The sequence below is a fragment of the Diadema antillarum genome, unplaced genomic scaffold, assembly GCF_040938485.1.
Source record: "Diadema antillarum isolate AM-2024a unplaced genomic scaffold, OU_Dant_1.0 scf00000007, whole genome shotgun sequence".
NCBI lineage: Eukaryota > Metazoa > Echinodermata > Echinoidea > Diadematoida > Diadematidae > Diadema > Diadema antillarum.
Genome location: NW_027270896.1, coordinates 3,835,849 through 3,849,781, shown reverse-complemented (window position 1 = coordinate 3,849,781; position 13,933 = coordinate 3,835,849). Strand labels below are relative to the sequence as shown.

General features: G+C 36.5%; 1 protein-coding gene across 1 annotated transcript in view; it reads left to right on the top strand.

The window, feature by feature from the left end:
* The window catches only part of LOC139716678 (fascin-like), a 51,402-nt gene extending 41,613 nt beyond the window's left edge, over window positions 1-9,789 (top strand). The window contains exon 5 of the mRNA XM_071628211.1: window positions 9,593-9,789. Within this exon, the coding sequence (XP_071484312.1) occupies window positions 9,593-9,789 (197 nt within the window). The remainder of the gene's footprint in view (window positions 1-9,592) is intronic.
* The last annotated feature ends 4,144 nt before the right edge of the window (window positions 9,790-13,933 follow it).

Below are 13,933 nucleotides of genomic sequence, written 5' to 3'. Positions count from 1 at the left end.
GGGGGAACGGGGGCAATCGTGAACACAGTAGTTTACCTAAAACATAATCATCACGTGTATTAAATTTACAGTAAAGTTCGAGATCGATCGCACAAATCCATTCTAAACTCTCGCAAAAAAAGATATATATATATACATATATACATGTTATTTTGATTTATATACCATTTACATTTAAAGAGAATTTCACGAACTTTCGTTTTTGTTTTCAGTATAAATTTCATATTGTCTCTGACATGATGTTTAAGTTTTTGCCACCCCCCCCCCCCCCCCCCCCGCCTTGTAATTAATTATACAGGGTGTGCAACCATTAGTATCTGCTCGGTCCAGCAATCACTGTTGTTACTCACATCGCGTTAGTCTATTTTTAGACAAGCAGTGCGCGAGGCCTGTCCAAAGGCTAGATTGGAAAGTTAGAACCTCAATGTTCAATTTTGCGAAAAACGAAGAGCGCCCGCAGCGAGCACGATTTGCGATACAAATACCTGGATAACCTTGATGACTGCTGCAGCATGCAAAATCTCTGAACAGAAAAAGATATCATGATATTAAACACATGGGAAGCTGTGTTAAAATCACTCAAAGGCAGGAACTTTAAATTTATGACATGCAGCTATAAAGCTTCCCACCGAGGCAAATCCGACTCTTTAATGTTGTGATTTTATCTTACGTTTTACAACAGGTTGTCCGTCGGTCATTATTTGTCCCCTGTTTACATCTGGTCAATGTGTCTTCTGCGACCCACATGGAATTCATTAAATACTATAAACAGGTATATTTATGTTCAAATGTACCAAAATTACCATCCATTTCCACAAAACTTTTCATTGTCATGAAGACTAATGTTCACACATGCCTAACTCGGTCTTCAACAGCCTTGTAAACACATAGATTGTTTTAGCCCCAAAATTAATCGGTTATATTTTGAACCTGATGTTCGGAATACCTCACCATTTATTATAGACGACTTGTTAAAGGAAGATATTACTGACTCATGGAACAGACCCTTAAGACATAGAAATGCAATAACTATTAAATTCGGCACTTTAAAGTCTTCATAATCATTTCTCCTCATTGATATACTTTGCTGCAAGGTGGAACAGTGTAAATAGTAGACAGAAAACTTCAGATGAATTAAAGAAATTTATGCTGAAGACTTTCACCGCAAAATAAGATAACTCTCATCCTTCTTAATTCAAGATTTTTTTAATTCAAATTGTAAAAGACAAAGAATTTGATGAAAAGTGTGATTTTTTGAATAATAACTTCAAGAATAGTATTTCCTATGTAACAAGTGAGATGTCAATGGAAAGGTTTTATATTTTCTCCCCTATATCTGATTGTGGACTTACTTAAAAAAGAAAAATGTTCATAAGTGGCGCTTACCCCGTTCAGTGCGGGAACCTGGTGGCCTGTGTATTAAGTCTATGGGGATTGCAGAATTCAGTATGGAATGGGTTGAACTCTTCATAATCATTATCCCTCAGCATGATAATCATAACTCATCTTAGTTTATGTCCTTCTTAGATTACTAACTTACTTACTAATATGATAATACTTATTTCGGAATCTGAAATTAAAGTTTTCTCAGTTTCAAAGTTCAGTCATTATCAAGAATTACCAAACGATTTTATCGATGACTCCTTTAAAATTGTAACAATCTGATCTCGTTGTGGCGTAGGTATATGTAGCTACTGCCTCGAAGGAGTTGCGGACTGTTCCTGGACAACCTCAAAGGAAGAATTCATGTTGAAAGATGATTTTATCATTTTTTTCTATAGTCTTTTTTGAAAGGAAGTCGTGTCCGTGCTGTTACTGGCTAGATGAACAATCAGTATTTTGATACTATATATCATTGAGTTCTTTAGTGCGATCTTGTTATGTGATGGTGAATGCATGATGAATTTATCACCACCGGCTTGCACCTGCCGCAATAGCTATCGTGCATTTATAATTCGTCTACGTGCGGGACACCGCAGTACCTGCGTGACCTGTCAGGTAGAATCTGTCTATACTAAAGGCAGTTTTCCATGCATTCATATTTCTAGCCACATCCAAAGAGCACATTACCTACCTGGAATATAGATAAGATATGGAAAATTTTATAATTCTTTTAAGACATTGAATAAACAGTTGGAGGCATAAATAAAAACATTAAATTCTTTGGAATTCCTACACATTTCTTCAAATGGTCTCCCTATATACTGTGAAATCACGGATTATTTTACCGTTAATTTTTTTTAGTATCATTGACCAAAAAAAAAAAAAAAAAAATCATACATTTGTGAAAAAAGTTGTCGGATTTTCCTAGATTTTACTGATGTGTTGTTAAAATGAAATGAAGGGTCAGATATCGCGTTGTAAGCAGCAATACATTATGTAATGTCTAATTGTAGAAGTCTGCTTATCATAATATTTGTTTTTTTCTGTTTAAAAGGAGAATAGCTTCAAGTTGATAACTTATTGACCTACATTTACAAACACGCGCACACGCACACGCACACATGCACACACAAGATATTACAAACCATTCTTTATGTACAAATGGAAGGACCGGAGAATTGTGATATTGAAGAGAATCACTTTTGCATACTGAATGATTATTATCATGACCCAAATAATGATTTCAGAGAGTAAACAGAAAATTTGAAAGAGCTACTCCTTTCACATACTGTTGAAATCAAATGAAATGCGTTATTCTATTTGTTCTTACTCTTCTTATTAAAAGTGAGTACTTAGAAGAGTTTACCTTTAAGTTTATTGGATTAGATCAACCACCACATGTGTTTACGAGTGATATCCGTCAAGTCTTTATTCTTATCGTATACTAAACTGTCAGAATATGCTTTTGGAAAACGGCCAGACTCAGAATCTACGTCAAGTGCTCTCCTTGTACCATGAATTTTTATCATTTTTTTCTCCTCAAATGATCACCTCCATAATGCCTCCTTTGATAGAATTTGCTAAATCTGCATCTGCATCTGTAATATCATATCAATCTTGCAGCAGACGATGTGAATGTGTTTACGCTAGCGTGAAACTTTTAAACGACCACGGGATACTACTACTACGACTACTACTACTGGTGCTATCAATAACAACAGTAATGGAATTAAAGCTATTCAATGTCCTTTCATTTACATTGTCACCGGAATTTATTCTAGCCAATGGATTATTGAAATTTTGATTCCACATTATGAACATAAAAATATGACAGATCGTACAAGAACTGTTTTGCAGAAAGTAGCAAAACTTTAAAATGTCATAACTCCCTTATTTTTCATCCCATTTCAGTCGTGTTTTTTTTTACCTTTGAACTCGAAAGATTTTACTCTTATGTTATCAGGCTGACTTAAATTTGGACTGGTTTTTCCCTTTAACACGAAAACTCAGAAGCAAGGGTGCGCTGATTAATCTCGACCAAGCAGTTGTAAATTTCCCGGTCCCAGCTATAAGCGGGAAACAGCTGATGCGGTTCCTGGGCATGGCGGACTGTTATCTCCGCTTTTGTCACAGCTTTGCGGAAGTAGCATCTTTGCTGTCTAATCTACGTCGGGAGGATATTCAAGTTTATCTGGTCGAATAACTGTCAGAGTGCTTTCAACCAGACGAAAGCCCTATTCTAACACCCCGGTTTTATTGGCACCAGCTTTTTAATAGAACATTCTTTGTTATGTCACAAGTGAGCTTCAGCTATTAATACCTATCTGACGATGGGCATACTTCAAAATGTTTAAAACTGGCGCTAAGGTCATTTTGCAATGAAACTCTTCATATATGATAATAATAACAATAACAATACTAATAATACTAATACTACTACTACTACTACTACTGCTACTACTACTACTAATGATAATGATGATATATATATATATATATATATATATATATATATACACACACACACACATATATATACGTATATATACATAAGTGCGAAGAGTTTGTGAAGGATTCAGGAAAAAGTGCTGTATAGCAGAGCGTTATAGTCATCTGTATATATATATATATATATATATATATATATATATATATATACATTATATAATGACATGAAATGGTGTGGTAAGTACGACAACTCAGTATTAAAATTGCCCAATTTCACAACTTAAATGCGAAGAAAACCAACGGCACATCCAGTTTGAGTTGATGTGGGATAAAACATGATCTTTTATTCTAATCTGATACAACATCAAAACAGTAATCACATACACAATAGTCTGCTGCAATATCTGCGTCTCGCAAACACGCTATCTGAACTTGACGAAACATAAGCATACTTTATATGTGCCATCGTTGTGTTATGAAATTGTCGAATATACAACACTAATTCATTGTTACATTAATCATCTTAACGTCTTTCTGATTATCACGCTCGATAGTTTCTTTGAAATATCGTTTGTGTGTTATTCTTCTGCTAGGCCTCGATTAATGTAAAGTAATCATATTCTGTGATGAACAAATCATGTTAACATGATTGTATCTTTTATTCCTTCGGTATATTCATCAAGATAATTTGAATAACGTCGTTATTAGTAAGCACGCACATTTTCCAAGAGTTTTGATCCAGACAATGGAATCAACCTTCTGTAACAGCAACTTTGCTTTTGCAAAAAAGAATAAACCTTGCTATCTATTTCCTCGACACTGTTCTGCGTTCCTCCAGAAGGAGAGATAAAGTACTTCTTCACTTTCAAAGTGAAGAAGTTTCCGAAAACAACGCCTTTGTTCGGAAAGAGGTAAAGACAGTTGCAATGTGCCTATGCGCTGCAAGGGCACTAAATGCTCTCTTAAAAGGATGGTACAGTAGTGGTGGAGATGAGGAATTAGGCTTTTAATTTTTTGCGAGATACCAAGATATCACTTATGAAATATATAAAGACAAAGTATACCATTCTAAGAGGAATTCAAAGTTTATTTGACGAAAATCGGTTTTGGAATTGCTCACCAAATTGGAATTGCTCACCAAATAATGTTAGAAACCTGAAGTTAAGTCTCAACCAAAAGATAGAACAACACTTTCCATTCTTCTCAGAGGGACTCAAAGTTTATTTGATGAAAATCGGTTTTAGAATTGCTGAACGTCCAAAAACAAAGTAGAAAAAAAGCGCTCGTAATAAAAGTTGGGTCCCAAGTTTTATTAGGATCACTCTGTTTTGGATATCTCAGCCAGTGTGTGTGTGTGTGTGTGTGTGTGTGTGTGTGTGTGTGTATTTTGTCAGTCTGGTAATGGGCTGGTTTTAAGGCAAGGGAGATGTGAATATGGATGAGGTTTTGATGTTCTAAGGGGTAAGTAAAACGGTATATAGTTTTAGGAAAGGTATATAAGAATATAATATATATATATTTATTTTTTTCTTGGGGGGGGGGGAGGGGATGGGTTTTATTACAGGTAGGATATACTTTCATATTTTTCTTGATAATTTCCTGTATACTATCGCATATATTATTGTCATCTATTTGTTACTTAGAAAAATAAAACATAATATGTCTCAATTGTCACCAATGTTAAAGTAATTATTCTGTACAGCAGTAATAAAGTGAATTGATGTTCTTGGTATTATGTGAATGGAAGTGAATAGCTATTGTTTGAGGGGAAAAACACACAGTGGAAGGTATCTATGTGTGTAGTTTCTGCAAAATCACGCAAAGCGAAAAGTAGCTATTGTCAGTGTGATTATCATAGCCTTTGTCAAGCACTCTCTATCTGTAGAATTTTGTTTGTTTGTTTGTTTGTTAATTTCATTTTCCACATGAGGAGATGGCTGGATAGCCCATGTTTAGCATTTATCTGAACTAGCTGGTTTTTCGTGGGGTCCAGCTGGATGTTAAGCGAGACCACTTCACTGGGTTATGCACCTTGCTCTTTACGACAAATGAATAAAGCGGGATCTGTTACGTGTATGAGTCGTGGCTAACTCACACACGGGACCTCCATTTAATGTCCTATCCCAGGGACATAGTTTGGTTTTTTGCTTTTTGCTTCTTTCTAGACGGGACGGAATGCTTACACAAAACATTGCTCAGTGAAACTCGGGACTCGAACCTTGTACCCTTGGATCTGTAGGCAGACGCACTACCGGCTGAGCCAAATCACCGCCCTAAATTGCAAGAGAGACTGCGAGAAGGACTTCCGGGCTATCAGTCCGAACCCACCAACTTACTCCTTTAAATTTTGTTTGGTAGTGAAAATCACTACCAATCAAAAGAACTTACTATAAAGAAGCTTCTCCTGAACACATTTCGCACTGACGGCCGAATCTAGCAGTTTCATGCAGTGCTATGTTAAGTAGGAGTAATGCATTGTTTTGAGGTTTCTACTGGCTTATAATGATCACAGTCACAGATTCCCCCGCCCCCCCCCCCAAAAAAAAATAGATAAATTACATGGAAAGTGATCAGACTTTAATACAATTGATTTATGATTCAAGGACCACCTCAGCACTCCTGTTGATGATAGGAGAATGCATAATCCACGACAAGTGCTGGTTTTTCAAATTCATGAAATTCTTCCGTCGAGATATTTTTTATTGCAACTGATTGACAAATTGCCCTACATCGACGTAAATATTATAAGCACTGAATTGATCGGTGTTTTAGAAGTAGCCAGTATAAAAAATCATGAGCGTACATACTCGAGCAGGATTCGAACCTACGACCTCCTGATCACCGAACAGGCGTCATCTCCACTAGACCACCGAGCTTTCGCCCGACAGTAAGTGTTGGTTCTAATCCTTACAGCATGCAGCGGGTACTGCTTTGTTATTCAAATTCATGAAATTCTTCCGTCGAGATGTTTTCATTGCAACTGATTGACAAATTGCCCTACATCGACGTAAATAAGCACTGAATTGATCAGGAGGTCGTAGGTTCGAATCCTGCTCGAGTATGTACACCCATGATTTTTTTATCATGGCTACTACTAAAACACTGATCAATTCAGTGCTAATTTACGTCGATGTAGGGTAATTTGTCAATCAGGTGCAAGTGCTGATTTATGTCAACTCTCACTGTCCAATATAGGGTCTGGCCGGCCGCTTCGAAGGCTACATCCAAGATCCGGCTATTGAGGATGCATTCAAGCGAAAGAACTCTGCGAACTCCATTGTGCTGGTATTTGCAGTAAAAATGACCAGTTCGTCGGTGACAAAATTGTCCCACTTCCCGTCCTTAAATCTTATGCACGAGGAAAAAGGATCAAATTAAAGAAACACAGACATATCAGTGCTCTCATATAAACGAAATAACATGATACTTTGGAAGTATAACCTCGTGCTGTAGTAATGTTATTACAAAGTATCGTTCTTTGCTGTTTTATTGTCTAACTCACGGCAATAATGATAATGATGATAATAATAATAATAACAATGATAATAACATGGTTTGCTTTCATATGAATACAATTCAGCAGCTCGAAGGCTGACACGGTTACTTTACATCGGACTCACAAGAATTCACAACTAAGATTAATGTACAATAACACTGAACGTAAATATGCGTAATGATATCAGACCTAAGCTTCAATAATGGAATGGGTAAATATTGCAAAACAGGAAGTGAAATTTACCAGCGTACTTCTGTAAGGCAAGCTGGAGAAAAGCGGTCGTGACAGTAAAGAAGTGAGAGTGGGAAAAATATGTCCAATATTAAACAAAAAGCACGAACAACTAAACACAAAGAACATTTACTTTCCCAGACATTACTGAATCTTATCACCGTTGCATGGCTTGAGAAATAAGAGATTTTTTTTTTTCAATCTGTTAAGACTGCAATAAAAAAGGTTTTGTGAAAGGACTGAAACAAAAATCAGGAGTCATATACAGTAATTGATCACCTGCATGGAAACACACATAGCGTAATATCTCACATAAGAGCATTTGCATGTAAGGAATAATATGCAAATGAATTCTCTTTAACTCTTTTTTATGATAAGCTGAAGACTTAATCTCTTCTTTTTTTAATATTTCTATTTGATCACGAGATATCTTACCGTTGAACGACGGCGTTGTTGGTTCAGTATTCACATCCGCTCTGGTATACCAATCATTAATTTTGTTCTATATTAGAAGATACAATATTGCAAACACGAATTCTTAAACTGAATCCAATCCCCCTTGGATAGCTGGAGAAATAACTTTTAGGACTACAACATAGAACCTTTGACATAGAGAATATTTAAAGATTAAAAACTGAAAACGAAATTAAAAACCACCTGCATGTGACACAACATATCGTATTTTCTAATTTCCGATGCAGTGTTTCTAAACATTAAAGAAAGATTCACGTAAGCTTTGTTTTGAAGATGCTAAGTATTTTGAATAAATGCTTCTAATCTTACCGGCCGAAATTGCCTGTTTCACTGAATTTCGTTTACTTTCACACACTGAAGAAGCTGAAGCTTCACTCACATAAAAACAGTCGAACAGTAGTTCCCAGGTAGTTTTTGCCATTCTAGCTAAATCAACGGAAAACGTAACATTTTTACCATTTAACTAGAGCACGACATAATCATAATATTGTTGAGTGGTGGTGTTTTTGGTTCATCATTTCCGTTCCGTTTCATTTCGTTTCATTTGCCTTTAAAAAACATTAAGAATTAGAGGAAAATAATAAAAAAGAAGGTAACTGGTATGAGTGTTTGTATAACATGATGAGAAAGCTGAATTACATTATGTTTCAGGAATGAAAAAAATATATGAAAGTAGATTAAAAGTAGCATCAACTAAGATTATGTGATTTGTTGAACTACATTTACCTTCATGCACTGTAGCAACTTCATTCGCACATACATCATTATAGTCAGGGCAACAGTCACCTTGGCTTGTACAAATCTGGTCACAGTAGCATCGATCTCGGGACTGGAAGCAACTCCATTTGGGATCCACACAGCAACTCTTTTTGCAAGAACCTATCGTGGTAGTATTTGAGGCCACAAGGGAGGAAAAGAAAGCAATTTCTTGTATCTGATTTCACTATGGCCAAAATACAAGCATAACACGTGTTATATATTAGCTGTGATTTGAAGGTCGCAACATTCGCACAGTGGGCGTTGGACACATTTTCGTTTCGAGAAGCAAACTTTTTATCGTTGACACCATATAGCTAAACAAATAAATTTGAATATAAAGACCATTATTGATTCTTGCCCAACAGCCCAAGATTGTACACAGGAGATCATAATTTTTTAATCACTTAATATTCAGGTTTTACACTTTTTTATATCTGCTAAAACGTTTTATCAAAACACTTCATTCCTAAATATTTTCGTTAGATTCTGCATAATTTTGTCCGAAAGTAGGTCAGTCTCCTTAGAATATTGAATCTTTCTTCTTTTCTTTCTTCTCGTTGGAGCGTGTGATTATTTCAGTCTGATTCGGTGTTTCTGCCGACTACAAGGCATTCTGTTGACAACTACTACTTCTACCACTATATATAAGTATAACCACAACCAGTGTTAACTGTTAACTGTTAAAATTTACTCCGACGGGGATGCTCCCTTTGACAACATGCCCTATCATAAAGTTACCAGATGATGTGGTGTTGAGTGATGGTATGGTCTCAACTGCTGGCTCTATGTCTCCCATTGTAGTTCCCACGTATTCGTCTGTTGGACGAGGCGTGTTTTCGCCCGTCTCGAGTTTGGTTCCGGTTTCCGCGGTTTGCTCCTCGGTCAGATTCCTCAGCAGCTTGAAAGTCGATGTGGACGTACTTGACGTCGTCAATGCGGTCAACGGCGTTGCTGTATTCGATGTTGAAGATATGTCGACAGACTCTACTGATGCATGATTTCGTTGTGGGTACGAGAACATGCAGAAAGGACACAGAATCAGAACACTTGAATTCGATTCCATTTCAACTCAAACTTCACTACTTAAGAGTAATGGCAATTTTTGAGAGCAGATAGCAATATCTATCATCTATCTTTCTATATAAATATGTATGATATGTAAGAAGGCTATATATATATATATATATATATATACCCTTAATTTACAATATATATATATATATATATATATATATATATATATATATATTTAAAGAGTTTGTTCGCAAAAACCGATAAGTCCATCTTTGAAGATTTTGAAGTTCGGTCTTTGTCATAAAGTACAAAATAATACATTTTGAACGATATATTGGTCACTACATACAAAGATACATTTTTGAAGTTATGGTCAAAAGAAGCAAAAATGTTCTTATTATTCTCTTTATTTTACTTGACCTTTAATCGCAAATATCTCCATTTGGAAAATATGGACTTATCGGTTTTTGCGAACAAACTCTTACAAGTTTAGTACTAAGACGCTCTTGGAACTCCATGATATGTGAACACAACGGACAAAACTTGGAGGGAAGGAATTCCTGACATGCTATACAAAACTCTTCAATTCTCTATGACCACTGAGGCAAATCGGATGTGGTTTTCTGTAAGATGTGGGTAATAAGTTAAAGTTTCATACCCTGAAATTGTATTTGGAATGATTCACTATTTATTTTTTTAATTTATCATCGCGGAGGGTCCCGTTGTATCTTTTTTTTTTTTTTTTTTTTTTGGGGGGGGGGGGGCATACGGTATAAAATAGAGAATAAATCAAATCAAATCAAATCAAATCAAACTAGTCAAGACCAAGACCAAGACTTCATAACTTCATATCCAAGTCAAATCTTTTGAACATCTTAACTAAGCGCATCAGTGATCTCTCTTGTTTCTCTAATTGTACTTATTGTTATGATGATATTACGGTATATGAAATATGTAGGAAAATTCCCCTTCAACAGTCTCACGTAACCATGGCAACACCATCACCTTGTTAACATTTCTAGCTGACAGTTATCCCAATAATGATATTCATCCTCACAGTCAGTCTTATAAGAAAACTATGTAGGCCTACGAGAATTATTGCATGTATAAACGTAAGACATACCATGAACATTATATATCACCAGCGAAGCAACCAGGGAGAATACCAGTGGCAACAAAGTTGTCTTGTGTGCTCCCTGTGTTTAAACGGACAAAATGAAAATCATTTAGAATTGCGATACAACCGAAAAGTTAGAATCGGTATAAAACAAACTAATAAACAAACGAACGTATCTGCGAAAGTGTATAATAGTGGTTTGGCTGCAGTGAATGTTTTGTTATCTATTATTGCAGGGCTGCACACTAACCCATTTTTTCTGCCGGTCCAACCTGTCTCTGTCGGACCGGTAAATTTTTTGCCGGTCCGAACAGAAAATTTACCGGTCAACAACAACAACCTAAAAAAACATTAAATGACTTGCAAACTCATTTTCTTGTTTTTTATGGACGTACCCCCCCCCCCACCCATGTACATTTTACAGATTAATATATATTTTTTAACTTGCATTATTTATTGCACACAAAAAATAAAAAAAGATAGGAAAAAATAGAATGTTTGTTTGTGAATTACAGTGTAAAATGATAATGAACAAAATCAGATTGTATCAAATGCGTTTGTGACTTTTTCTAAACATCGGCACACGAACTTGCTGCGTAACCTGCTCTTGGTGGTCAGTTGGATTGCGACGATTTAATGAATTATTTTAGCTGTGATATTTTCTGAAGCACGCGCTACAAGGGGTTCTTTATTTTTCTCCCGATAATCTATTCGCATTTGTGCATGCGTTCTTGAAAGGTACACGACATGCAGGGCCGAATTCGCTATCCTTTTTGCGCCCATTTCCACCTCAAATATTAGCGGGATTGTGACGATTTCATAAATTACTTCGGCTGTATTATTTTCTGATGCAAGCGCCAAAAGAGGTTGAAAATGTGTCCTTTATTTTTTCCGGACCAAACTCTTCGAATTTCGTAAGTGCGTTCTTAAAAAGATGCACCATATGGCCGAATCCATGATACTTTTTTCGCCTATTTCTAACTCAAATATCAGCGGGATTGTGACGATTTCATAAATCACTTTGGCTGTAATCTTTTATGATGCACGCGCCAAAAGGGGTTGAAAATGTGTCCTTTATTTTTTCCCAATAAACTCTTCGAATTTCGAAAGTGCGTTCTTACAGATGTTCCACACAGCCGAATTCATGATACTTTTTGCGCCTACGCACCGGCAAGAATGGTTGAAAATGCGTTCTTTATTTTTCTCCCCATAATCTCTTCGCATTCCGTACATGCGTTCTACGACACGGCCGAATTCACGATCACTTTTGCGCCTATTTCTACTTCAAATGTCAGCGGGATTGCGATGATTTCATGAATAACTTCGGCAGTAATCTTTTACGATAAACGCGCCAAAATGGGTTGAAAACGAATGTGTCCTTTATTTTTCCAGGATAAACTCTTCGCATTTCGTAATGCGTTCTAAACAGATATACGACACGGCCAAAAATCATGATTCTTTTTGCGCCTATTGTTTCCTCAAACTTCAACGGGATTGCGATGATTTCATGAATTATTATTCGGCCGTAATCTTTATGATGCACGGGCCAAAGGGGTTGAAAATGACATTGTGTCCTGTATTTTTCTCCCAATAATCTCTTCGCATTTCGTACATGCATATACGACACGGCCGAATTCACGATCCTTTTATCGCGTATTTCTACATTAAATATCGGACGAATTGTGGCAATTTCATGAATTACTTCAGATGTAATCTTTTGTGATGCACGCACCAGCTAGAATGGTTGAAAATGCGTTCTTTATTTTTCTCCCCATAATCTCTTCGCATTCCGTACATGCGTTCTTGAAACGTGTACGACATGGCCGAATTCACGATCCTTTTTGCGCCTATTTCTACCTCAAATATCAGCGGGATTGCGATGAGTTCATGTATGACTTCGGATGCAATCTTTTATGATACACGCGCCAAAAGGGGTTGGAAATGTGTCCTTTATTTTTCCCCGATAAACTCTTCGCATTTTGTAAATGCGTTCTTAAAAGATACACGACACGGCCAAAAATCATGATTCTTTTGCGCCTATCGTTTCCTCAAGCTTCAACGGGATTGAGATGATTTTATGAATTATCACTCGGCTCTATGATCTGTATGATGCACGGGCCAAAAGGGGTTGAAAATGTGTGCTGCATTTTTCACCCAATATACATCTTCGCATTGCGTACATGCCTATACGTCACGACCGAATTCACGGTCCTTTTAGCTCCTATTTCTACATCAAATATCAGCGGGATTGCGATATATGTCATTAATAATGTCGGCTGTAATCTTTTGTGATACATTCACCAGAAGGGTTGAAAATGCGTTCTTTATTTTTCTCCCGATAATTTCTTCGTATTTGGCGTTTTCAAAATTATACTAATACATTGCATGCAGGGCCGAATTCGATATTCTTTTTGCGTCTATTATTGTTTACTCAAATTCCAACGGGATTGCGAAATTTTCATGAATTACTATTCGGCTGTAATTTATATGATGCAAGCGCCAAAAGGGGTGAAAATGTGTCCTTTATTTTTCTCCCGCTAATCTTTTCCCATTTCGTACATGCGTTCTTATCTACAAGGTATACGACACGGTCGAATTCACGATCCTTTTTGCGCCTATTTCTACCTCAAATATCAGCGGGATTGTGGCGATTTCATGAATTACTTCGGATGTAATCTTTTGGAACACACGCACCAGAAGGGTAAAAATGTCTTTTTTATTTTTCTCCCGATAATCTCGTCGCATTTTTGTATGCGTTTTTGATAACCAAGACGGCATGCAGGACTGAATTCAAGATCCTTTTTTTGCGCCTATTATTTCCTCAAATTTCAACGGGATTGCGTTGATTTCATGAATTGTTATTCGGCTGTAATCGTTTATGATGCACTCACAAAAATGTGTCCTTTCTTTTTTTTTCTTTTTCTCCTCTATAATCTCTTCGCATTTCGTACATTATCTTTTAGAAGATACGAGCGGCCGGTCGAATTCATGATCCTTTTTGGGACGATTTC